Source organism: Schistocerca piceifrons, chromosome 1, assembly GCF_021461385.2.
Source record: "Schistocerca piceifrons isolate TAMUIC-IGC-003096 chromosome 1, iqSchPice1.1, whole genome shotgun sequence".
Taxonomy (NCBI): Eukaryota; Metazoa; Arthropoda; class Insecta; order Orthoptera; family Acrididae; genus Schistocerca; species Schistocerca piceifrons.
The window spans coordinates 848,405,388-848,432,169 of NC_060138.1; the positions used below are offsets into that span (position 1 = coordinate 848,405,388).

Here is a 26,782-nt window from a genome sequence, read left to right on the forward strand (position 1 = left end):
TACAAGATAAACTACTTCTAACAACAACAAACATGCCATTGCCGACAGTGTTTAGCCTATCCTTTCAGAACACCATAAGGTTCTTTGCAAAAAATTAGGCTGAACTTGTCTCCAGCTTTAGCCAGCTTTCAATGTCTATAACAATTTGAGCATCATTGCTTTCTATTAGCGCTTGGAGCTCTGGTACTTTCCAACACAGCTACAACAATTTACAACTGCTATACCATTGGTTCCTGTATCTACGATCTTCCTATGTTCGACCTGCATCCTTTGAAAATGAAGTTCTTTTTGTGTTTTCCCAAGACTCTCTAACCTAAAAAACCGCCCAGTCCACACCTTGCAGCCCCTGCTACCCATGTAGCTTCCGCCTGGTATTGGACTCCTGATCTATTCAGCAGAACTGGAAACCCCACCACTGTATGGTGCAAGTCGAAGAATCTGCAGCCTGCATGGTCACAGAACCGTCTCGGCCTCTGATTCAGACCCTCCACTCGGTTCTGTACCAAAGGTCTGCAATCGGTCCTGTCAACTATGCTGCAAATGGTGAAATCTGCTTCTATCTGGCAGGCAAGACTGGCAGCCTTTACCACTTCTGTTAGCCAAATGAAGCCAGGGAGAATCTCTTCCAATCCAAACTGTGCTCTTCATGGCGTTCAGGTGGACCCTTTCCACATCTGGATTGACTCCACCCAGTATGCACACACAGTGTGCTTGGCTTTGAGCACTATGGGACTCAACTGCTGTGGTTATCAGTCCCCTAGAACTTAGAACTACTTAAACCTGACTAACCAAAGGACATCACACACATCCATGCCCGAGGCAGGATTCGAACCTGCGACCGTAGCAGTCGCACGGTTCAGGACTGCGCGCCAAGAACCGCGAGACACACACAGAGTGCACACTGGCTTTCTTCCCCTCCTTGGCAGCCTTGTTCTTATGGGGCTCCATAACGTGCCTAACATTGGAGCTTCCAACTACCAATAATCCCACCCTCTGTGATTGCCCGGATCTTGCAGGCTGAGAGGTTCCCTCTGAAACAGGGTAGGCGGCTGATCTGGCCGAGGGATAGTGTCAGCCACTGGCAGCACCTGGAACCTGTTTGTCAGACTAACCAGTGAGGTCTTGTGTGTGGCTCCTGGGAAGTCTTTCGCTGCCTGCAACACCCTGAGGTGACCTCTCATTCAAGCATGGGTGAGTGGTCAATCTCAATGTGGGCAGTAACTGGGGTGGTCACCAATGTGGACTGATCAGCCAACTCAAACATGCTGGATGTCCATTGGATCTGCATGGCCAGCCCACAACAGTGATGCCCATCCACTGCAGCTACAAGCTGAGGCAATGATAGCCTGAAGCTGAGAGCGATGTGCCACTAACTCGGCTCGCATCCACACACAGCCATCACAGTCCCTATCCAACCTAAAGACTGTGGAAAACGACACTACACAGACAGACAGACTATCGACAAGTGCTGTGGAACTCTACTGTAGACACTGACAAAAATGCAAGAATTGTGTCTAACAAATTTTATTAGTACACAGAGGTTCAAAAACTGAACTACCGAAGCACACAAGTGAGACCGAATAAATTACTCCTCATTAAGAACTTGTAATATGTCGCAAAATCGGTTTACTTTCTGTCGCAAACAAAAATGCAAGAACTGTGTCTATTAAATATTATATTAACATGTAGGAACTCAAGAAACTAAATTAATAAAGCACACAGATGAAACAATACAATGTACTCCTGGTTACGAACTTGTAAAATGTCACAAAATCAGTTACTTCCAATTGGCTGCTTGGGTCTCGGCCAGCTGCTGCTGATTTTTTAAAGAAATTCAGTCACCATTAAGCCCCCCCATCCAAGGAGTTAAAGTTGTTCTGTCCAAAATGATGTATGCCCGTGATGGAAGTCCTGAAGTCTGTAAATCATCTCTGGAAAAACAATGGTCTTAATCTGTAGGATATTGCACACAGAGTATTAGCACAGTTTTTTGAAACTTGAAAAAATAATAAAATGGTGAACATTTGAAACAAAGAAGTAGTTTTGTTGTGTGTCTTGGTCATGTTTTCTGCAGTAACTAATGAATAAATTAAAACAAAAAATAGCCTACGACTCCTTCCGGACATGCTCAAGGAGTAATTCGGTAAAAATTACAGAAAGATCTCTCTACTGGTGTCAAGAATCCATTCCATCAGCTTGAGATACAGTGTATTTCCTCTACCTATGGGGGTAACCATATGGGGAGATGCTATGTGTGACACCACTGCTGCAGGCTATGATAGTTCAAGGGTTGATCCCCACAATGAGAAGTAATTATTGAGATACAGTAACTTCAAGCTGATGGAACGGATTGTGGGGACATTAATGAAGATATCTCTCTGAAATTTGGCTGAATCACTCCTCAGGTATGTCTGCAAGGAGCAACAGGCTAATTTTTATTTTAATTTATTAGTTATTGCAAAAACACACAGAAAAACTAATCTTTTTTTCAAACAACTGCCATTTTATTATTTTCAAATTTCATAAAACTGTGCGATTATTCCATACCCAATACCCTATAGATTATGAAAATTGTTTTTTTGATTTCAGGTAAGACTTGCAGACTGCAAGACTTCCATCAAGGACACATCTCATTCTGGATATAGCAGCTTGGACTCCTTGGGTGAGGGGTTTAATTATGGCTGAATTTCTTTAAAAAAAATAAAAAAACGTAAATAAATAAAAAACCAGAAAATGTTGTGCAAGAATCAACAGATAATTGCATATAGATTTATACTGATTGCTTCATCAGTTTTTCCAAAAACAATCATAAAAATCACTTATTTTACATGTTGACTGAGGAGAATGGTCCCTTAAGTCTGCCGAAGAATTTGGAAAAGATTTTGTGTGAAGTTCTGATCATATTCCTCGAGTCTAGCAGCTCATATACCAGAACCATCCTGGATATTGGAACAAAAACCTTGTCAAATTCGGCTCACATCTATGATTATGAAATACAGAACATTTTATACACCTCCACGCATTGGTTTGGCAACCAAGTATGCACTGAAGAATACCTGACCAGACTTGTAACTGCATCAAGTTCTGGCAGGAATTTAGATCTCAATATAGCGCTTTGTTTGGATCTCATCACTGGAGGGAACTTCGATATTAATTCTGCTTCAGAGAAATAACATTTACGATTTACCACACAAATAATAAATTTACAAGTTAATAATTCTTTAAGACTGTTAGCAGATGGTGTCATTTAGAAAGTAATAATTTCTCATGAGAACTGTTGTGAAATTTGTAATGACTTGTGGAAGACTATAACTTGGTTTAAAGACTTTTGAGTGGTTGCAGTATCTCAAATTAAAGAACGTTTTAAGCGAATGATATTACGTATGGAATGCCATTATCATCAAAATGGGTGACTGTTGGACATAGTGAGACTCATTATGGCTTGAATTAAATTAACTACCAAAGTGTTATCCAACATAATAAATTATTACAGGATTGTGCTGAGTGTGAACTGTGACATTTTGGAGTAAATGTTAACAGTGTTTTGAACAGAATAATAAAATTCCACACTGGACTGTGATCATTAAGTGTTGTAGGTGCTGAACTGATTCAGTGTGCTAGTATATTTGCCTAGCTGATGAACTGGTCATAGTTACTTTGCAAATAATACATGCAATATAATACAATATGAATGGCAGTGTCCTATACATTTCTGAGAAGACACCATCACACACTGATTCAGACTCTCAACATCGAGGTAATCAAGAGTGGCGCGACCGAGAAGAGATCAGGAGAACCAGATTGGTATAGCAACAGGCCTCTTGTGGCAAGTCTTAATAGTGTGTATAGTGTATGTAGTTCTTACCGGGAGGCTCAAAATGGAGTTCTCCATGCCTCAGTGGTATTTAATTTCTTGGAGGTAGTGGTGGCCTGTCACTTCATACCAAGATTTTCAGATTAGTTTCATCACAAACTGGTAGCAGTTTTTCCAAGACCTATGATTAATTTTTTGTGGCAGTTTTCTGTCTACCTACAAATATGCTGATATTGAACATACCCAGATTTATTGGTCAACCTTCATAGTGCTGGCACCACAACCAGTTTCATTGGGTCGGTCATGTCACATTGACATTCTAGGAATGCATTTCCTAGAATGCCAATGTGACATGTCCCAATGAAACTGGTGGTGGTGTCAGCACTTTGAACGTTGACCAATAAATCTTGATATGTTCAATATCAGCATATTTATAGGTAGACAGTTCACTGAGTCAAACAAAAATAAACTTATGTTTTCATGACATCTGATGTTTGGGCAAAAACTGGCAGTGATAGTGAACATGCTGCATGCATTCAACAAAGGACTACTGGCTTATATAGTTTCCAAGTAGGACTATTCAGGGAGGACAGAGTGAAAACGTTGCTAGACTACAGCATGACCTGTATTGTTTTTGGTTCACAAAAAGGTTTAACCCTTTCTAACCCAATTTTTCCACTCACTGCATTCTCTGCAACTGTTATAAATTTTACGCAGATAAAGGGTGTAAGGGATTATGGGTTACTGCGATCCAGGTTTTTTTTTTTTTTTTTTTTAAAAAAAAAAAAATGCAGTGCAAGGTCACTTGACAATTTCGTTTTCCTTTAAACTTGTTTTTGACTCTATATATGGTGTTTTTGTTTATGAATGCTGATCTTTAAAACATTCTCCCAGGAGAAGTCCAGGCTTCCTCTTGCATGTTTTAAAGTAGAAAATGGTTTCTCTTCTTCCTACTTTCTCCATGCAATTCTTTTTTCTTTCCTTTTGCATTATGAAATGCCCCTTTCCATTTAGTCTCTCCTTGGTATCAGATAATAATGGTTATAATATTGTGCTTTGTCCGTGATGTATTAACATACTATTTTCTTTTTCTATCGGAATATTAAGGTTTAAAGATATAATTTAACCACTGACTCAATGAAATGCGCTGCAAGTCAGCGAATATGTATACCCAGAATAATGAGAGCAGCGTACCATTATCACCTGTATTTTGTTCTATATAAAAATGCACGCTCATCTTTTTTCTCTTCTTTAATCACGCGCCTTTCTGACAGCATCTTACGCTATCAGATTCCTATTTTATTCGAATGAACTAAACTTTTATTCCTGCTGGGAATTTATTTAACCATTCTATTATTATCACCAATTGTGAGTATTAATATGATCTTATTATGAATGCTTTATTCTTTTGCTCCGGAGTTAAGCTAAAATTATTGTAATTTCCAAGTATATCCCCATAATACAGCACAATTCTTTGTTATGTTCAAAACTGTGAGAATTATTCCCAAAATGTTAGATTTCTGTACACATTATTTACTTCGTTAAATAATAATTGTTACATTTAACATTTCTGCTTTAATTTCGTAATAGCAGTCCCAAATTTCGACACTTTTTCCTTACGGTTCCAACACAATACTCATGAGATTAAATCAAATTATTCTAAATTTCTCATGGGACGAGAAGACAGTTAGAAATTTCCATGATATTACAAAAAACACAAATTATTCGTTTTTCAGTACGCTGCTTGCCTACTGATCTTCGCTTCAAGCAAAAAAGGTAAAAAGAGTAAAATAAATTAAGAAGTGAAGCGATAATATTGAGCATTCAATAGTATTGTGTGCATTTTCTGATAAAAATAATTTTTATTATTAAGTCAAAAAAAGTGGTGTGTATGTGAAATATCTATTCATTTACTTTTAATTAAAAATAAGAAGTGATACCTCTAACTATTCCATGTACTAATAGTTGTGTGTGAATATTTAAGTATTAAAAATAACCAGTCTCATGCGTATATTTAAGTAACAGTAGAACAGAAAATTTAATTTGGATACATTAAGTTTGAAGAAATTTTGCTTAACAGTCATTCAATTACTGACTATTGCCAATATATGAATGTAGTATAAGCTTAGGTTACATCCATCGTAATTTATGCTAGCCGCAGCATAAATTTCCACAAATCCATAATAAAATTCACCCATATTTACGAAATATGCCATAGTCAAAAAGATTCAGTATATGGTCTTCCTCTCTACTCTGCATCTGTATTTCTTACCTGGCTGACTAGCTGTCAGATAAGATTTCTTCTATGGGAAATAGATGAAATTCCCAAAACAAGCTGACAGCTTGTGTAGAACCTGTCAGTAAAGATGTGATACTTCGAACCACCTGCACTACTAGCAATTGCTGTGCCAAATGAATGACTATTTGGGTTCACAAAATGTAAAACACGATGAATTAGCCTTCCTATAGTTGTGTTTCCATAATATTAAATGTGAGAAAAAACAATCTTTTCTGAACCACACAGACAGAAACTCATAAACCCCACTTTGTAGGCTTCTTTTGATTGCAGCACTTGAATTCTTCCTTTGAATTCACTGTTCCCTTATCTATTGCCATATTCCTTTTCAATACATAAAGTTCTTTGCATTTACAGACAATGTACTCACTGATGTTCTTCACCTTGCTCCCTCTCGTACTCAAGACACACCTGAGCTGTGACAGGTGGAATTCATGCAGCATCCAAAAAATTTTGGGACAAAAAATGGAGACAAATTATCCTCAAAAAATGGAGTTTATTCTAGCCAATCTTCTGTAAAACGTTCAAAGAATTCTGCCTTCAAATTCAAGACCATGTTCACTATTACCCAAGTAAAGCATTCAGATTTTCTAATGAAACATCCCTCCATGAGTGACACATGGTGTTTTTTATAAGTGGAGTGACTTTCTGCACCTTACACATATTTGTTGCATTCACAGTTTCACTAACAAGATTGCCAGCGAAGATAAGTTGGAAATATTCATGTTCGGATTTTGGCTGAACACCATGAGGGATGGTAAAACCTTGATGCATGACAGAAAAAGTAAACTTCATGATATTACACCCACCATTGTGATCAATCTTCTAGAGCATTGCTACGGGAAGTGTCTCTTCATCACTTTCCACTCCATCAGCAGATTCTGATTCATTAGAACTTACATCGCACATGGTGGAAGTTTCTTCCTAATTGCCTTCGTCACTAAACTGTCCTCCATCCTCAATGCCTTCGATAAGCCACCTGGCAATATCATCATCACTTACACGTCTTCTACTAGCCATTATCCTATTAGAAACATGTGAATGCAACACACTACGAGTTGGCAGATCTTCATACGAAGTATTCCCATGTACATAGCAAATTGCAACAATGGGGCAGCCGGAAAGGAGAATAATGGAAATGTGTCGGACATTGTCCAACATCAGAGCCACAGAAGAAAATCATAATGCCAGATGTAGACTGACAGTGGATCCGAAAGGATAAAGACATATCTCAGAATCAATTACACAGTGAGGTGAATGAGAAAGAGGTCTACCCAGAGCACCAGGCAAAGTTTTCTCATGGAAAGGACTGAAGAAAGATGGAATTGTCTCTTCAGGGATGTTTGTAACTGTTCCAGTGATTTGTTATACAGCCTCATCAGTTTCATTATACTGGTAGGCTTCAAACATTATAGTGGTGCTGAAGGTGGCCAGTGTGCTTCTCATAGCCCCCAGCCTTATTGGCTCTATATAGGTTGCCAGCTGCAATACAAACAAATATTCCCTAGGAGCAAAGGGATGAGGATTTGCCACCAGACTAAAAGGTACATTCTGAAGCATTTACTGAAGAAGGTTGGTTCACTAGTATAAAGCAGGCAAAATAACAATTTATCATCATCACAATGATTCTGTGTGCAGTATGATATATGGGGTGACAGACCTAAGCTACAACAGCATTTACTTTGCATTAAAAAAACAGTTGCCTGTTGATACAAACATTAGCTTTTGGCACTGAAAATAGAGCTAGTTGTACTTCATTCAGAAACAACACTATATGGTAAACTTAACTGTTCTATTTGCTCTATTCACTAAATATATGGGAAAAATAGATAGAGTTTGTGTTAAGACATCATTATACAACTTTCATGGTATTAAAAATATATACATACAACAAATAACTGATGATGTTGGGTGTAAGTGCTACTCTTTGATAAAGAGACTGACATAAGTAATGAAATCATGGTGAACTGCTTCCAAGCAGCAAAAGACTGATGATAAAAAAGAACCCAGCTTCTATTTGTATTTTTCTAAATTAAGGTTACCTCATCAAAGGAAAATACTACCTTTGTTCGGAAGTAGTTCACTAAGTTGGCTCGAATTTCAATGTGCTGCCATTCAAGGTATTCATCAACTCTTGCCTGTGCCTTGCTGTCCTTTGGATACCAGTGATCGGCAACTTCAAATTCTCGACAGAGATAGCGTAAGATGGCCACACTATAAGCATATTGATATAATTACTGTACTAGCTGGCTCTCTGGTTTTTTAAACAGAAAGAGTATCATAGTTAAATTATTGTCACCTTTCAGAAAGTGCAAAGTTGCCATGTACAACAGCTGGAACTTTCTGAAATGGATTTATCGTAGCATATTCTTCACTGTAATGTTCCCCTGAAAAAATTTAATGCTCAGAAAATACTGCAATAATTGTGTACTTGAAGTATGTTAGTTAATGCTCAAAGTTATTAGTTACATACCTTCAAAGTACTTGTTTATGATGTTTCAAATAATAACACATTAGATGAATTACAAAATAGTTGCTTCCAAAACAAATACCACATACAATTAGAAAAAAAACACTAACAAAGCTAAAATGTGAGTGCTTGAAATTTCTACTCAGTCAGTAATGAAAGAACTGTGAATTAGAAAGCTAAAAGAATCAATTAAAAGAAACACTTTATAAAATCCAGTACAATCACTTTGATAATCAACAATTTCAATGTCAGCCCCTCTACGAAGCACACATATTCACTGCTTAGTCATGTCATTACAGGACTATCTATACAGCACTCCCCAAAACCTTGCCTTGTTACCCAGAACTCAAAAATTAATTTCTTAATGAACAGCTGCTGGCAGGTAAATCCCAAGGAACATAACCATGAAAAATTCTGAGTCCTGTACATTTATCTGTGAAACTGAGAACCAACTTAAAAACTTCAGTAAAAAGAAATATTCAACATTAAATCTAATGTTCAGTTAGAAGCAGAACCGATCTCATTCCTAACTGCTGTTTACTGCATGTCATCGAGTAGTCTACATACGACTGAATTTCCTCATTTTGAAAGGACCGAAGGAGTGATTTGTTTTACGTACTAAAAAAATTCAGCAGCCTAGAGCGCATAAATATATCTTTGTTTAAGACAACTGGTTTCGACAGACTTTGCTGTTATCTTTAAAAATATTTTTAAAACCTGAAGATGACAGTAAAGTCTGTTGAAACTGGTTGTCATAAATAAAGAAATATTTATGCGATATAGGCTGTTGAATGTTTTTGGGCTATGTATATATGTATGTGTTTAATGCACATCCCCTGCCCCCTTCCCACTGAAAGCCTTTATATTATTAGCCATTCTGTGATTGGTAAATCAAAATTAAGTCAAGATATAACAAGATAGAAGAGAGGAGAAACAATAGTACTATATCATCACACTGAAATCACAATCAAGTCCACATCCAAAGGCAGGATCGTTAATGTAGTATAAAACTTAGAAATGAATGCAGATTTATCACAGACAGCGATACACAGCCAAAACAGAACTCATCATACGGACAGAGAGTGCAATTTTTTTTTTTTAACAAACACTGAATATTCCATATATACAAACATAAGATAATTCAAGAACCTTCCAGAAATAATAAATAAAAAATAATTAATAAATGCTGGTGGTCGGGATTGAACCAGCGACAGCGACTCGCAGCACACCAGCCAGTGGTGCTAACCACAATTTGGTAAATGATATTTTTATTTCTATACAAATACGAAGATGAAGTAACCTCGAATACAAAATATTTACTAACTACTACACCACACTGATGCCCCAGAACTCATGGCACTCCTCCCGCTGTTTCAGAAGTCCACAGTGGAGCCGAAGACAGCACAAACGATCTTAGATCTCTTGAATAGTCTTCTGTATGGCAGCAAGGGTCGATTCTCACATTCCAGTAGTGTTGTTGCATCCTCTTCACTATGATGATCATTGAAGATAGTCCCTTCTGTCGAAGCTTCATAACCACTGAGTGAGTCTTCATTTTTCTTGAACCACCAATTGCCAATCTGCACCCTGGACTTTCGTAGGGATTCATACAGAGGACAGGCACAATGTCTCTGCACTTTTGTCTTTTTTATGAATGGTCTTAATCCTCAGTTTCATGTGTGACACCCAAAAAGTGACAGAGAAAACGATATGGCCCAAAGTAGCATTTTAGTAACTTTCTGATAGTCCCACTTTCTGAATTTGCATAAAAATCCATACCATGTCACCCAGGCTGTCTCTCACTGTCTGGTGCTTTGGTGTTATAGCGCACTGAGTTTTTCTCTCAAGCGTTCATGGTCTATATGCAAGCCAGCAGCTTCACTTCTTCGGCTCTGGTGATGATGTGTCTCATGAAGTTATCCTGAGTATCATCTGGCTGAAACGGAAACAATGCATCCACTGTTCTTTCACCTTCATGACCCTGGAGTAGAATCAATGGCATGTAGTTTGTAGTGTCTTGCTTCACTGTGTTGTATGCGGATGTCACTAATGGCAGTGTTGTATCCCAATCTTTCTATTTGACATCAAATATGTTGAGCGCATTTCTGCCAATGTCTCATTAAAACATTCTGCGAGGCCATGGCTGTGGATGCTAAGCGGTTGGCATCCTGTAGGTGATTTCACAAAATGAAATTGCCTCCAATACTAGTCTGGACTGGAAAACTTTTCCACAACCAGAGATCATCACACAGGGTGCTCCATACTTCAACATGATGTCTTCTACAAGGAACTTCGCAATTGTCAGAACTTCAGTAGTCTGCACAGCTTTGGTGACAGCACAGCAGCTGAGGTAGTCAGTGCAGGGTATTATCCATCAATTCCCATTTGTCGACTTCAGGAACCTCCCCGAGAGACTGATTTCAATTCAGAGGAATGGCAGTGCTGCAGACAGGATTGTCTCAATGTGCCCCAAAGGTAAATGGGGCTTCTGTCATAGGCATTCCTTACAGTGGCTCATGTAGTGTCTAATAGGTCAGTAGAGACCTGGCCATTGAGTCCTGCGCCTTATTCTGTCTAGAATCTCCACAAATCCCTTGTGATCAGATCAGATGCTGGACTTTCGAGGAAATACTTTAGAATCGGTAGCCACAGATGAGCTGGGATGGCAAGCAAACCATTTCGGCCCCACTAGATTATACAATGTTCTGTTTATAAACTGGAATCCTTGTGGGTCAGTTCCTCATTTTTCAGGATTTCTATGGTTTCATCAGTGATGGATCTTCTCTCTGTTTGACAGCAATGTCATTTAATGCAGTGACGTTAAGATTTTGTCTGCACTATTATGTTCCACCAAGGGATTGCTTCAAAGGCAGACAGCGTCCTTGTTTGTGTTTGCACCAATTCTTGTGTAGGATGGTGATGTATTCCTGAAGCGTGTGTGCCCATCTCACCAACTGACCTGACGGACCCTACAGACTAGTCAGCCAACATACAGAATGTTGATGTGTCACAACGGTGAACAGTTTGCCAAGTAGATATGGCTAGAATATGTTGATGATTTTAACAACTGTGGGGTACTCTTTCTCGGTTGTAGGGTGGTTCTTCTTGGCCTTGAAGTGAAGAGAACTCTTTTCAGACCTTCCTGAATTTGTACTAGAACTGTCCCTGTCCCAAAACCAGAAGCATAAGTGTGAAGTTCTCTCTGAGCATTCTTCAGAGAAAATGTTAGCACCTCCTTAAGCACGCGGAGAGCTTTCCTGTGCCTTGTTTCACGAAAATTTGGCATCTCCCTGCAGTAGTTCTTGTAAGGGACATGCCTTGGTACAGAAGTCCTCTATGAATCACTGGTAGTATGAGCACATTGCGAGGAAACCTTTCAGATCACAAATGTGCCATGGAGACAGAACATATGTGACTGCTCTTATTTTCTCTGGATCAGAATGGACTCTCTGCCATTCACTAGGTGCCGCAAGATTTTTATTTCCTGAGCAACAAGGAGGCACTTTTTCAGTGTCAGGCGAAGACCAGCAGTCTGAACACATTTCAACAAGGTTGTCATCAGCTTATAAATTCATCAAATGCCTTCAAAAAAATGACAATGTCATCCAGATAGAAGAGACATGTCACCATTTAAGTGTGTCAAAGTGGGCTGTTCATCAAATGTTTGAAAGAAGATGCATATTCTCCACAATCCAAATGGCGTAACTTTGAACTCGTGGAGGCCATCAGGAGTCACAAAGGCCAGCCTCATCAACCTCAACTTATTAGTACCCTGTCTGCATGTCCGTAGTTGAGAAATACATAGCTCCTTTCAAGCATTCCAGGGTGTTATCAATGCACAGCAAGGGACAGATATATTTCTTTTGAACTTGTTCACTCTGGATTTTTAATGCTACCTTGCAGCACATTTTCCAATTCCTCCCAGATTATCCTTTGTTCAGCTGGCCGCACTCTATATGAGCACCGAGTAATCAATAGATGATCCCCAGTGTCGATACAGAGTTTTATCGTGGGCTGCTCTGTCTGTCTTTCCTCCACTCCAGATTTGAGAGCATATGAAAACTGATGCAGAAAGGCTATTATTTGCCAATGTCGTTCCTCTGTCAGGCCAGATCCTATTGGCACTTCAGCAGTAGCTTCCTCCCATGCTCTATCTATAGTGGTAGGATGATTCTTCGTCGATAACACTAAGCTACCTTTCCTAGACTTGTTTGACGTCCCTAAGCATACACCAGATTGTTATAATTAAAGAGCAGCTGCTGCTCACAGAAGTCCAGTGTGAGCTGTAATTATCACATGGCAACGAAACTTATTATATAACATAATGTGTTAATGTGGAACCGTGCACCTTTAACCCATACGGACACAGACTCTGATTCATTTACTTTACAATGATTCCTGGTCCTAAGAACCAATGGCATTGTAGACATGTACCAAGATCTCTGTTATACACTTCACATATCAGAAATGTGAGATAGGCAATAACTTCTCAGCTGTTGAAAGTCTCCGGCCCTGATATAGTCTCCTGTTTACCGCCACTAACTACAGCCACAGTCTGCTCAGACAGAACTTCACACTGAAGGATAAAGACAGTTCTAGTACAAATTCAGAAAGGTCTGAAAAGAGTACTCTTCAAGGCCAAGAAGAGCTACTCTAGAACCGAGAAAGAGTGCCCCACAGTAGTTTGAGTCATCAACTTATTCTAGCCATATTTACTTGGCAAACTGTTCACCGTTGCGACACATCAACATTCTGTATACTGGCTGACTAGTCTGTAGGATCTGTCAGGTCAGTTGGTGAGATGGGCACACATGATTCAGGAATACATCACCATCCTACACAAAAATGGGTGCAAAAACAAACAAGGACACTGTCTGCCTTTGAAGCAATCCCTTGGTGGAACATAATAGCGCAGACAAAATCTCAACGACACTGCATTAAATGACATTGCTGCTGAACAGAGAGAAGATCCATCACTGCTGAAACCATGGAAGTCCTGAAGAATGAGGAACTCACCCAAGAGGGTTCAAGTTAAAAAACAGAACATCGTATAATCTAGTGGTGTGGAAATGACTGCTTGCCATCCCAGCTCATCTGTGGCTACCGATTCTAAAGTATTTCCTCGAAAGTCCAGCATCTGATCTGATCACATGGGATTTGTGGAGATTCTAGACAGAATAAGGCGCAGGGCTCAATGGCCAGGTCTCTACTGATCTATTAGACACTACATGAGCCACTGTAAGGAATGCCTATGACAGAAGCCCCATTTACCTTTGGGGCACATTGAGACAATCCTGCCTGCAGCACTGCCATTCCTCTGAATTGAAATCAGTCTCTCGGGGAGGTTCCTGAAGTCGACAAATGGGAATTGATGGATAATACCCTGCACTGACTACCTCAGCTGCTGTGCTGTCACCAATGCTATGCCGACTACTGAAGTTCTGACAATTGCAAAGTTCCTTGTAGAAGACATCATGTTGAAGTATGGAGCATCCTGTGTGATGATCTCTGGTTGTGGAAAAGTTTCCCAGTCCAGACTAGTATCGGAGGCAATTTCATTTTGTGAAATCACCTACAGGATGCCAACTGCTTAGCATCCACAGACATGGCGTCGCAGAATGTTTTAATGAGACATTGGCAGAAATGCGCTCAACATATTTGATGTCAAATAGAAAGATTGGGATACAACACTGCCATTAGTGACATCCGCATACAACACAGCGAAGCAAGACACTACAGGCTACATGCCATTGTTTCTACTCGAGGGTCATGAAGGTGAAAGAGCAGTGGATGCACTGTTTCCGTTTCAACCAGATGATACTCAGGATGACTTCATGAGACACATCATCATCACAAGGGCCAAAGAAGTGAGGCTGCTAGCTTGCATATAGACCATGAACACTTGAGAGAAAAATTCAGAGTGCTATAATACCAAAGCACCAGACAGTGAGAGAGAGTCTGGAAGATATGGTACGGATTTTTATGCAAATTCAGAAAGCAGGACTATCAGAAAAGTTACTAAAATGCTACTTTGGGCCATATCATTTTCTCTGTCGCTTTTTGGATGTCACACATGAAGCTGAGGATTAAGACCCTTCATAAATAAAGCCTAATAAAGGCTATTACTTGCCAATGTTGTTCCTCTGCCAGGCCAGAACCTATTGGCACCTCAGTAGTAGCTTCCTCCCCTGCTCTATCTGTAGTGGTAGTAGAGAACAATTCTTCATTGATAACACTAAGCTACCATTCCTTGACTTGTTTGATGTCCCTAAGCATACACCAGATGGTTATAATTAAAGAACAGCTGCTCACAGAAGTCAAGTGTGGGCTGTGTTTGTCATATGGCAACAAACTTAGTAGATATCATAAGGTGTAACCAATTTACACTGGAAAAAAATTAGTTCCAAGTTTGGCCACCAGATGCAAAGCTGGCACTACGAATGCAAGAAAGACATATAGGAAGGTTTCCATATGTAATTGATTAGGAACTGGATATGGGCAGAAAAGTTCAAATAAGTGAGATTTTATTATCTGCCACTTACCCAATTTGTTCAATATGAGCACCAGAGACGTCGACGAGGCACTGTGCAACAGCAGCTTTACACCTGATGGCCAAAATTGGAACCAATTTTTTTCCAGCATAAATCGGCTCTGCAATAAGGCATTAGAATATCTACCAAGTTTCACTGCCATATGATAATTACAGCCCATACTGGACCTCCATGAGTAGCTGCACTTTAATTATAACCACATGGCACCTTTAGTGATAAGTTGTGGCTGCTTGTGACAACTGATGATTCAAAGTTCTTGACCACCCATAAAATTGATGATCAGCACTGACATGCAGATTTCTTTTGTGCCCATAGTAGCCTTTTGCATTTAACAAAATCTTCATAGTTTAACTGTGCATCTCAAATGATGACTGGAACTCTCTTGTTGATGATGGTGGGCTAAAAATTTCTTCAACAACATACAAAAGTCCACATCAATTTTTGTAAAGTGTGCTTGTTGGAATATCTTTGTCCACCTGGAACTCTGACCTTACACATTCTGTGACTCCTTGTGATACATGCTGGAAGTCCCATCCAAGAATAACATCATGACTACTTTCTGTTACAACTACAAATATGAAGGGCTATTTCTGTCACTGATAGCCATTCTTGCAATACATATTTCTGTCAGCTGGGTGTATTTCCCATTTGTGACCCTCAGCACAACTGCTTTTGCATCACAGAACATAGTCTTCTTTAGCTGGCAGCATAAATATTTGACATTACAGGAAAAGAAGCCCCTGAATCAAATAGCACCTGGACTAGTTGATCACTGATGATGACGTAGATGAGATTTCCTGTTATCCTGGTAACTTTCATCCATGGAAGACTTTCATCTTTGGTGGCCTCACCTCCATGGACGGCCACATCACTTAGGTTTCCTGAATTCAGTGGGTGGGCAAGCAGCTAGTACCTCAGCACACTAACAGGAAACGGCTATGGCATATTAGGGAGCAACCTTTTCCAGGGAACTGCGATGGACTTTGGCTCGCAGGTCAACTATAATTGTCTGCAGTTGACTGACATGAATAGGGTTGTTGTGATGGTTGATATCGCGTGGGATAATTGTGGAATACTCGCCCTCTTTCTCTGCAGTTGCATGCAATATGTCCAGGTGGTCACAGTGAAAACAGACTGGTGTGTTGTCCTCCATCCTACAAATGTCTTTTTCTGTGGGACGTTTTACATAGAGGAGTTGATTGTACCTGTCAGTTGGATGCTGGGGTGTCTTTTGACAGAAGCAGCATAAGTCCTACTTGGCTGAGTCCATTCTGACTGACTGATAGTGAACTGGTGCCAAAGATTGATACATATAGTTTTCAATATTCTCTACTACCTCCTGACATATGGGGTCAACATTCACTGCTGCTAATTCTTGTGTATTTTGCCGGACATTTAAGGCTGCCATACAACGCTACACCTCTACATCTACATGGATACACTGCAAATCATACTTAACTGCCTGTGTATGAGAGAAGTGAGGTCATGGTGCTCTTCCACAACTGCCATAGGGACCACATTCGGCAGTCCATCATACCTCTTCTGTCCAACTCTTTTCTCTTGTATTTCCTGGATGCACTGCCACCACCTGATGAATTCTTCTGTTATAGTGGGGTCCTTTACCACAAGAGATTGGTACATATCTTCTGCGACTCCTTTCACTAAATGCATGAGAATTTGTCAATTTCTGCCATACTTGGATTCACAATGTTGCAACGGGCCAAACCAATTTGTTTGTATGGCTGTGTTGTTTTGCCATGACACTGGACCTGTCCTTAAATTGGTCTGCTAAGTGGACTTGCTGTTGATTGTCACCAAACAGTTTCTTCAGTTCGGCATGGAATCTGTTGCAGCTATTTAGCTTCTCAATCCATTGCCAGGTTGGGCTGTGCTGCCCACGTAGAAGTATACATTTGCAAAACACATCATCATGTATTTGGCAAGAACCAGTTGAATCCCTTTAACCATTTCATTGGGTCCAGACCAACGTCTCCAGAAAACACTAATAGATAACCGACGTGCAGCTGACTTCCTAGCGGTTTGGAATCCACTGGTTCCCTGAACAAATGGATCTTAGGAATGATGAGCTGTTTGTATTACATTTCCTGTCCATGCAGGAGATGGCTTTTACACTGCCTGATTGGAGCTACAGTGATACAGATGATCTGATGTATCTGCCATATCCACCGAACAACGTTATATAGAAACCACAATCAAGTCTAAATCTGGAGAGGGGATTACGAATTAATTACAACACTTAAAGCTGAAAGCAGATTTATTACTGACACCAATCTACAGCCAGAACAGAACTCATCTCCTGGACTGAGAGTGCAGTTATTTATAAAAACAACGGACATTCCAGAATGCTAATATTCATATCACCATTGAATATTACAGGTATACAAACATCATAAATGTAAAATATATCAAGAATCTTCCAGAAATGACAAATGTGAAAGAATTGCAGGTGGTCAGGTTTAAATCAATGACCCTGACCACACCAGCCAGCGATGCTAATGACTACACCAGATTTTGTGTACCAGAGCTCATGGCAATATAGCTCAGTCTCCACTGAAAAAAAATGATTGCCATGAGATGGGTGCATGACTATAATTAATAACAAATATTATCAAGGTTCATCTAAGGACAATCATAAAACAGAAACAATAGAACATGGTCCACATATGTAGGCTGGAAACTGATTGTGCACCACAGAAAGCTCTACAGCCAAACAAGGTGTGTATTTAACTCAAATTCTTCCATCTGAAAGACACCTATTTAAATTAAAATATTACCACAGTTATGTTCAATACGATGCAACATAACAGACACACAAACTACATATGAAAGAAAATGAAGTATAACAACTAACTGTCTCCATAGCTGTAATGATCTCTTGCCAAATCACACAAACACAGTAGTTCCTCAGAACTTGAGTTATCTGAATTAGTAAGGGAGTATGATACCAGCTACACTATATATTTACTTTCAGGTCATCATTTAAAAAAAAAAAAACCTGAAAAAGTTTCTGACAACTACTCCTATTCTGTAGAGAAATGTCTATTATTGTAGTGTGTAAAAGATGGTGGCTACAAATTACTAACTCATATATACACGTGATCAGGATATAGCCATATTCACAAAATAATTTGTGATGTGAATATAAGCTGACTCATTCCACATCATCATGATTTATCATAAAAATGATTCATGTAACTTGAAACTAAGTAATTCACCCCTACTGCACCTACTGAAAGTAATCACTCCACAAAATGTACCTAATACACCCAATTTATACTATACTTACTACAGCCACACCATTCGCAGAACATACTACACTAGATGTAGGGCCATGTGCAAAACTAGTCTTGTCATTTACTAGATGATATGTGTTGACTGCACCCCTTTCTATATAGAGACGAAAGCCAACAAAAAAGTCAGAACACACAAAAGAACACAAATAAACAGTCCACCTTGGGGATGCCCCTAGCACCAAATTGCTGAACATGCTTAACAGAATGAGTCAAAGAGACCTGAGCGGATGCTATAACACACAGACCAATTGGCTTCAATAACCCAACACCACTGTCCATGGCACACAGTGTACTAATGTACTACCTTTCATCACTTTTCTGATGTTTTTTCATTTGCCCCCTATCCTCTTCATAAAAATTAGGTCCACACCACCCTCCCATGTTGTGGGGGAAATCTCCTTCAAAACCTTCTCCTATCCAGCATCTATAAACTGATTCCCCTTCTTTTCTGAAGAAGACATCTACAGTATAGTTCCACAGACTTGAAGTGTTATATTTCTGTGTGCTATCACTTATACTGGCAGCTGTTATTTCTTAAGGTACATACCAACCAGCTCATCAGTCTCTTTTGGAAACTAATAATTTTCTGCAAATGACATCAATATACACTTTTAGCATAAATTTCAATATTTGGTTAAGGTTTTGTATCTTAGAAATTGTGATTTAATACTTACCTCTCAGTAAATTTATCTTCTTAGGCTCGAATGGTATCTTGTTTAATTTCAGAAAGAGAAGTACTGCTCGAGATGGTTGCGAGAAAATATCAAAGTAAAATTTTAATGACATTATTTGTTTCTTTAAGTCACGTTACAAATATGACAAAAATTGTAGGCTGTGCTGTTGTTCTGAAATCTGCAATGTTGATACAACCACAAATTAACATGTTACCTTTTATTAAGGAACTAACATCAGACATCCAAGTACTTTGTTTTATTTGTTAATCCCACACTCATTACTGTCACATGTATTCCAGAAAATAATGGAGATCAGCGCCTTACAGTTTGTAACAACAGTGTGCAAACTAAGGTAACATATGTGGACCCTGACCTATTGGTATGAGAAATGACAAGTGAAGGTATCATTTACTACTTAATTACAACATTTGTATTTTTTATGAATGCAGTATAACATACATAATGGAACTTGTGGAGTAACCATGTCATATGTATGATAAATAAGTAAGGAGAAGCTTTGAACACATAACTTAGTACTGGATGGAAATTTAACTCACACCCATACACAACAAAGTCACATCATGAATTGGAAATCTTTGGGGTTGAGGAACAAATGAAGGAATGCGGCACAGACAAACAGCTTATTATACTGACACTTCATCCACAGTTACCCATCATTAATATTTGTCCATTCATACTTTTAATAAATGCCATATGCTATCTCCTTAACCTCATTGCCAACAAAACAAGTATCATCATCTCAGAAGCAAGAACTTACACAAAAAGGCAGGTCTGGTTTATCATTGTCTAAGTTACTGAATATCTATATCACTGCACACACATCTGCTGAGTCTTCTTCACACTGCATAGTTTCCTATGTATTATACAAAAGGTAGAGGGAGGGGGGGGGGGGTGGGGGAGGAGGGGGCTCTTTCCCCACTGAATAGTTAATTCATTTCACATTTATGTAGTAATTTCTGAGTATTTCTAAACTATTGCTTTATAGCCATGGTGAACTTACTTATTTCTGGCACAAAGTGGAATTACATCTTGAACCTTAAACAAAACCGCAAATGCTATGTAGTAATTATTTCTTTATCTTCTTTGCAGTTGTATATACCACCTGAAATGTGTTTTTCTCTCTTAAGTGATAAATGTGCTTAAGGAGTACATGAACTGGCAAGTTAGTGTAAGAACATCACAATTTCTTAATCCTAACAATACCAATGCATTTTCCATGATGTTTAATAGGTACAGAACATGAAAATATCTTTCAGCACTATCTTAGCAACACCAATGCATTTTCTGTAACGTTTACACTGAGTGGAGTGGTGCTTTATGACCATCACAAAAAATGGTCAGAGATCAATTTTAAACTTTTATAAGTGTTGCAAATGCCTTTACACAATAACAATTTTTCAACGCAATTGAACTAAAAATTATTCTGTAAGACTGTCATAAAGAGATGCAAAATTTGCTTACATTTTTTCAAGCAAATAAACACATTGAAAGATACTCCCAAATGCAATGTTTGTTAAACTTTTTTGTTACTTTAACAATGTATTGACCCTAATTAAATTGTTATTATTAATAAAGAGGTCAAAGAATTTTGTACACACACATTCAGTTAATTTGAGATTTAATGTTGACTTCTGAAGTTCACTTGTAACATTGGTATTTGTGAAATTATGGGTTAAATTGTTTCTTATGAACAACTTATAAGTCATTCAACTAGTGTCTTGTTTCCAGATTGAGTCTCTATTGTTTGCTGAGTCTGAAGTGACTCATATCAAAATCTACATGAGGTAACATTACAGCTTTTGTAAAGCTTTGTAATGTTTTTCACAAGTCATTTTAGTATGTCAGTAACAACAAAAACTATAGAATATGCTTAAAGACCTGGAAAGCGTTACACTTTCATGCAACTCTACCAAACTAAAAATCAAAGATTTCAATGCCATGTTAATAAAAATTTCATAGTTATGTGAGCTTATTTAACATTTTCAACACATGAAAAAGCCATTCCTACAGGTGAACAATGGTGCAAGTAGACGATGACTGCAGCAAGTGCAACATTATAGGAATGTTTCTGGGGAGATTGAAACACGGCATGCTCAGAGGACGGCAGAATGAGTGGAGATGAAATGAACTCAGGACAAGAGTATGGTAAAAGGAAGAGGAAGCCATCTTTCCAGGAGTACTTCAGCACAAGAGGATTGTAGGACTCTTTGACTGACTGGTGAATAGACAAAGGAAAACATCTAAATCCAGGCAAAGGTTTTGGTACAGTGCCACTACAAACTTCGGGAACAGATTACTGGAAAGTGGGATAGGATCTAAAGTTATATTTTTTCTTGCACTGTTTACCACTGACACTATACCACAGACAAAATATACTTGCATGATATACGGGCAGGGTCAACTGGGACACTGAGTGGCTATTTGTGATGTCTGTCAAAACAGTCAGATCAAGGCCAACGTGCACATAAATGCCCTGGTGAAAGATCACAGGAAGCAACAATTCTTGCAATCCTTCCATCCCCAATTCCTTCAGTAATTGTGTGGGAGCTATTGGATATGAAAATAGGACAGATTTGGTAATTGTTGAAGACAGGCTGAATGGTCAGCAGTATGTGGCAACAATGGTAAACCCTGATGTCACACACTTTATGAGCAGGGTAGTAAATGGCATGTTCATGAAAGAAAACACACTGCAGTGCACACAGGCATCTTGAGGAATGGATAGATTCTTGGACAGCATACCTGTCCCATGATTTGTCATCCACAGAGCAAGTCTGAGATACAATGGGCAAGGGATTGGTATTGGAAGTGTCACAGGGATGGACCAGGATGTTGTGGAGGTTGAGTGGGCATAGGAACACCACTTCTGGTGGGATGGGGAGGATCTTGGGCACGATGTCCCTCAATTGATGGCATGATGACATATAACAATCAAAGTCATGATGGAGGCTGTGGTTCAGTTGTTACTGTCCAGGGTGGTACTGGGTGACAGACACTCTTTTGTAGCTGGTTCTTCGGTGTGGGGAGACAGCACAGGAAATCTGTTTGTGGAGTAGGCCTTGGGAGTAGTGCCAGTCTGTGGAAGCTTTGGTGAGACCTTCAGCATACTTGGAAAGGGGGCTCTTGTCACTGCAAATACACCATCCCCAGGTGGCAAGGCCGTAAGAGAGGGATTTTATTTATAGGCTTTCTTATCCCATCAAAGGCCAGGCCATCTGTGAAAGCAGCCATGTTGTATACAGCTCTGTTGCAGCCATTACACAGCGTTTTATATTAGTATGACAACCAAAACTGCTCCCATCATCATCCTGACCTCAACCTACAGCATGCTACTGTCCCCACACCCTCCACCCAACAGTTCCCAGTCCCTCGTCTTGTCACCTCCACCTCCTCCCTTTTCACATTCCCTCACCCTCTTTGTGTGCTGCCTTCTGCCAATGTACCCACCCATCCTTTCCCCGTCCCTGCTTCTCTCTTTTTCTGCTCTTCATTCTTGTTCCCACCGCACCCCCACCTCCAGACACTGCCCCTGGCAGCCACTAGTCCCAGCATGCACCACCTGACAGCACTCCCCCACCCGTTCTCCTATCCCTCCCCCTTCCTCGCTCCTCCAGATTGTTATTCATGTGACAGTCACATTCCTGTGCGTGTGTGCAACTCAACAGGTCTTCTTTACAGTGAGCAGCAATCTACCCTTTTCCTAGTAGTGTTGTTAAAAAAGGCCTTTTGCCAATAGCTCAAATATATAGCAGTCTTTTCGTTGTGCCTGTCTGTGAATCAACATCTCCTCTACATGGTGAGTAGTAATCTATCCTTTTCATAACACTACCATTATCCCATCCTGCATTTTCCATTGTTTAATACCAGTTAGGCCTATGATAAAGTCTATGAAGTTTGATAAACATTGTGCTAGTGCTCCATGGTGTATGATTTTCCAAAACACACATACATCATTGCCACATTTTTTTAAATTTTTTATTTTATTTTATTTATTTATTTATTTATTTTATTTTATTTTTTTTGCATGTTCTATCCATTTTTTTAACAATTGGCAATGATGTGCTCCACACGCATAGAACATTTCTGTCACGGTTACAGAATGCAAACAGCAATTTCATTCAAATTTCTCCCTATCAACAGCAAATCCAATGAAAAATAACAGTGCCAAATGAATTGATGCATTATCTACCACAAAAACACAATTGTCAAAATCATTTGGTTTATTATACAGGATACTCATCTAGTTCTGTGCTTTTTACATGAAACCCTTAAGTTCGTGGCACATATCCTACTGGATAAAACCTGAGTTAAATATATTATTTGCACCTGTACTACTTTCCTTCACAATATTAAACCATGAAAAGGTGAGTCAACTCATTTTCATAATGTAATGGAGAGACAGTTCAACTTACACAAATTAACTCATACTGGAATGCTTACAAATCAGATGGCTACAATGGTATCATTTAGTGTCTATATTACCATAATTATTCTCCACTGACAAATCAACTTATCTGAACCATCACTGTTACCAAGACAGGACATAGATACAAACAGTAAGCATTCACATAGAAAGACTACTGTGTTACATGTTTTCAGCTTTCCATCTATTGTTAGTCTAAAAACTGTAATATTTTCAACCCAATGACATTTTGCTTGTACGAGGCTCAAGTATTCCTCAACAAATTTGTGTACATCAAACTAAAGGCACTCAGTATGGAAGTAAAACACAAACAATATTTATGATTTGATTTCAGAGTTTTCCTCAGTATAATTGATTGAATCCAGCTGATGGTTCCTTTTCTGTGTACAATGTTTCGGTTGACCTTATCTTCCTCAGGCGCTACTAAAGCGCATCTTGTGCATTGGAAGGTCATAAGACATGTGTTTCTCTTCTTTTGCAAACACTTTGATAATGTAAGCTCACTTTTATACTGATCATCAACACAGTTTCTTCTGTGTAGGTCACTAGTATCCTCTTATGAATCCTTCAAGAACAGTAAATGAAATATCCAAATGTTTCCCTTATTTATTAATTCTTCCACTTAGCTCTGTACACAAAACTGTACATTCAAATGCAATATCCCCTCCCCCTTTTCCCCCACGCAAGTTTGCTGCAGATTATAACTGTATTGGAGAGTAAGTGGAACCCTCGACTTTCACAACCAGTGCTCTTACGTGAACTACGAACTACACACACAGTTAGATGCAAAGTATCACCCTCCAATATCTCTTTGTAAGAGCACTGTTCACAGAATTGTAACACTTTTTCATTAAGAAATTACACCTGAATACTGTACTCCTCCACCTCCCACAGAAGATCAGGCAGCTTTCTCTTTACCTGTAATGATAATTAGCTACTATAGTTTACAATGAAGTAATGCCACATCAAGTGACACACCAAACATACAAAAAAAACTGGGACAGCTTAGAAGATGCACTTATATTTGCACACTGGCTTAATTTACAGACTGTATTTGTGCCCTAATTTCACTGGCCACAACACTCAGTTACACATCAAAGGAATTTTGGCTCGAATTAACAGCTTGACATAACATATTCTCAAATAAAATACGTCCTCAGCACACTGTGTAACTGAGATATTTCTATTAAGCAACTCAATGAAAGAGTCACTGATGCATTTTTGAATACAACTCTACATATTGAGTAGCTGTACATACATGGGGTAGGGGTTCAATCATCTCATTCATTCAGCTTGTTCTATACATTCCGTCAAGGATAAAGTGAAAATGGAATGTGAAATAGGTCAAGGTATACATCAATAAAAGACAAGCAAATCATAGAAACTTAATCTGCACACTGTATTAACAATAAACTATCTGCATACTGCTTAATGCTAAAATGCTGAATGAATATTCATTGTTATTTCAGCTACTTTTGATTATGTAAATTACAATAAAAGCTGCTGCCTCCTCAGTTATATTACATAGCTGCTGTTTATTTCCTACATACAACTTATTATTTACTTGAATACATTATATTATTTGTAAATAAAGAAATATGTTTACAGTATTTTAGCACTTGTCATGCAGCTTTACAACCAACACTGCTACTCGTTATCTGATTACGAGTTTCATATAAATTCTTGTGTCAATGAACGAACTAGTTTACATGTAAAACGCGTCTTTCAAAATAATGTGATACTTTATAAATGAGCGATATTGCATCTTACCTTACTTGAAAAGCCGGGGATGTTTTCTTCTTTCCAGATCTCACGACACAACTGATACGATTTCTCTGTAAATTGTTTTCGTTACCGTGTCCCCTCCACTTTACTGTTCAAAGTCCAGGTTGCAGTTAGTGAGATTTATCCTTCGTCACCGGTCCGTTTGCAACGACGTCAACATTTTAATCGTTTGTTTACGCGTCGATGATGTTTTGGTACCGTTAAGGAACTGCGGTTCGGGTACCGATTGATTGTGCCACCCAATGAGAGGCGTCATTACATTCAATGACCTATGCTGCGAACTATTTACAATTTTTTTTCTTTTTACATGTGAGTTCCAATATGAACAAACACATAATATCAGGTTACCTTCCATTAGGAACGTGGGTGCACTCAGTAGCTGTGATATGATTTATAAATTATAGAGCGCAGCAATCAGTCGTCCATTTTTTGCAGATTTTATTTGGGTAATCCCAACGAGTTAAAATTTTAACTCGTTGGGTAATCCAGACTTCGGCTAGCGCCTAGCCATTATCAATGCACCATTTTCTGGTCTAGTTCTTTGAATCAAGAACTGTGACGCCCGAACAACAGGGAACTGACATGCATTGAGACTAGAAAATAGTGCACTGATAATGGCTAGGCACAAGGCCAAATCTGGATTTGCCAAATAAAACCTGCATAAAAAGGACGACTGATTGCTGCGCCCTATAAGTTATAAAACACATGTTACCTACGATACGAAAAATGTGGCAGCATATTTGTTTACGGATAAACGTAAATACATCGAAACCCTGCAATACCGCAATCGCATCTCTGATGTTGACAATGGACACTGTTTTATGTGTGATTGAACATTGGTGTTAGAGGCAATAACATGATGGGCGTACCTGTACCGGTATCTGGTTATGTCCAGATCTCTCAGTCATGCACGACACTGCAGTGAAGATAATGTATTTTGTAACCTACTCAGGCTATCCATTTCATATAATGAAACTGTACTCCCCCCATTTCTCGAACATAGCGTGTATTATGTTTATTTGAATTTCGACTCCTTCATGTTCAACGTCAAAAGTGACAGATACTTGTCATTTTTTTCCCTACCCAAACATACGGTGAGGGCCTTAGGGACATAATTTATATCGTTTAAAACTTGATATTTATTATACGAGAACGGAAGTAAAAAGGAATTTTGTTTATTCTAAAATGGGATGCTTATAAACCATTGTTTACATTTTACAGATAATTGGATTTACAATAAATAAAATTGTTAGATTAAACCCGTGACTGTAATTCTTATAACAATATTTAATATTGTGAAAAACAAGGGTAACATAAAATTAACAAATTGGTTAACCAAGGAAATCAATCATTCATTCGTTCCATAACATCTTAACATGTGGCACCTCGTAAGTCACAATTTTACCATTTTGCATTACCGGTATCGAAAGTTAC

General features: G+C 38.8%; 1 protein-coding gene across 1 annotated transcript in view; it reads right to left on the reverse strand.

Moving 5' to 3' along the window:
• Positions 1-26,178, reverse strand: part of LOC124775883 (glutathione S-transferase theta-3-like) — a 91,571-nt gene extending 65,393 nt beyond the window's left edge. The window contains exons 1-4 of the mRNA XM_047250720.1: positions 25,334-26,178; positions 19,120-19,297; positions 8,410-8,497; positions 8,174-8,324 (exon numbers count right to left, since the gene is read on the reverse strand). Of these exons, the coding sequence (XP_047106676.1) occupies positions 8,174-8,324; positions 8,410-8,497; positions 19,120-19,231 (351 nt within the window). The 5' untranslated portion in view covers positions 19,232-19,297; positions 25,334-26,178. The remainder of the gene's footprint in view (positions 1-8,173; positions 8,325-8,409; positions 8,498-19,119; positions 19,298-25,333) is intronic.
• Between the last annotated feature and the right edge of the window lie 604 nt (positions 26,179-26,782).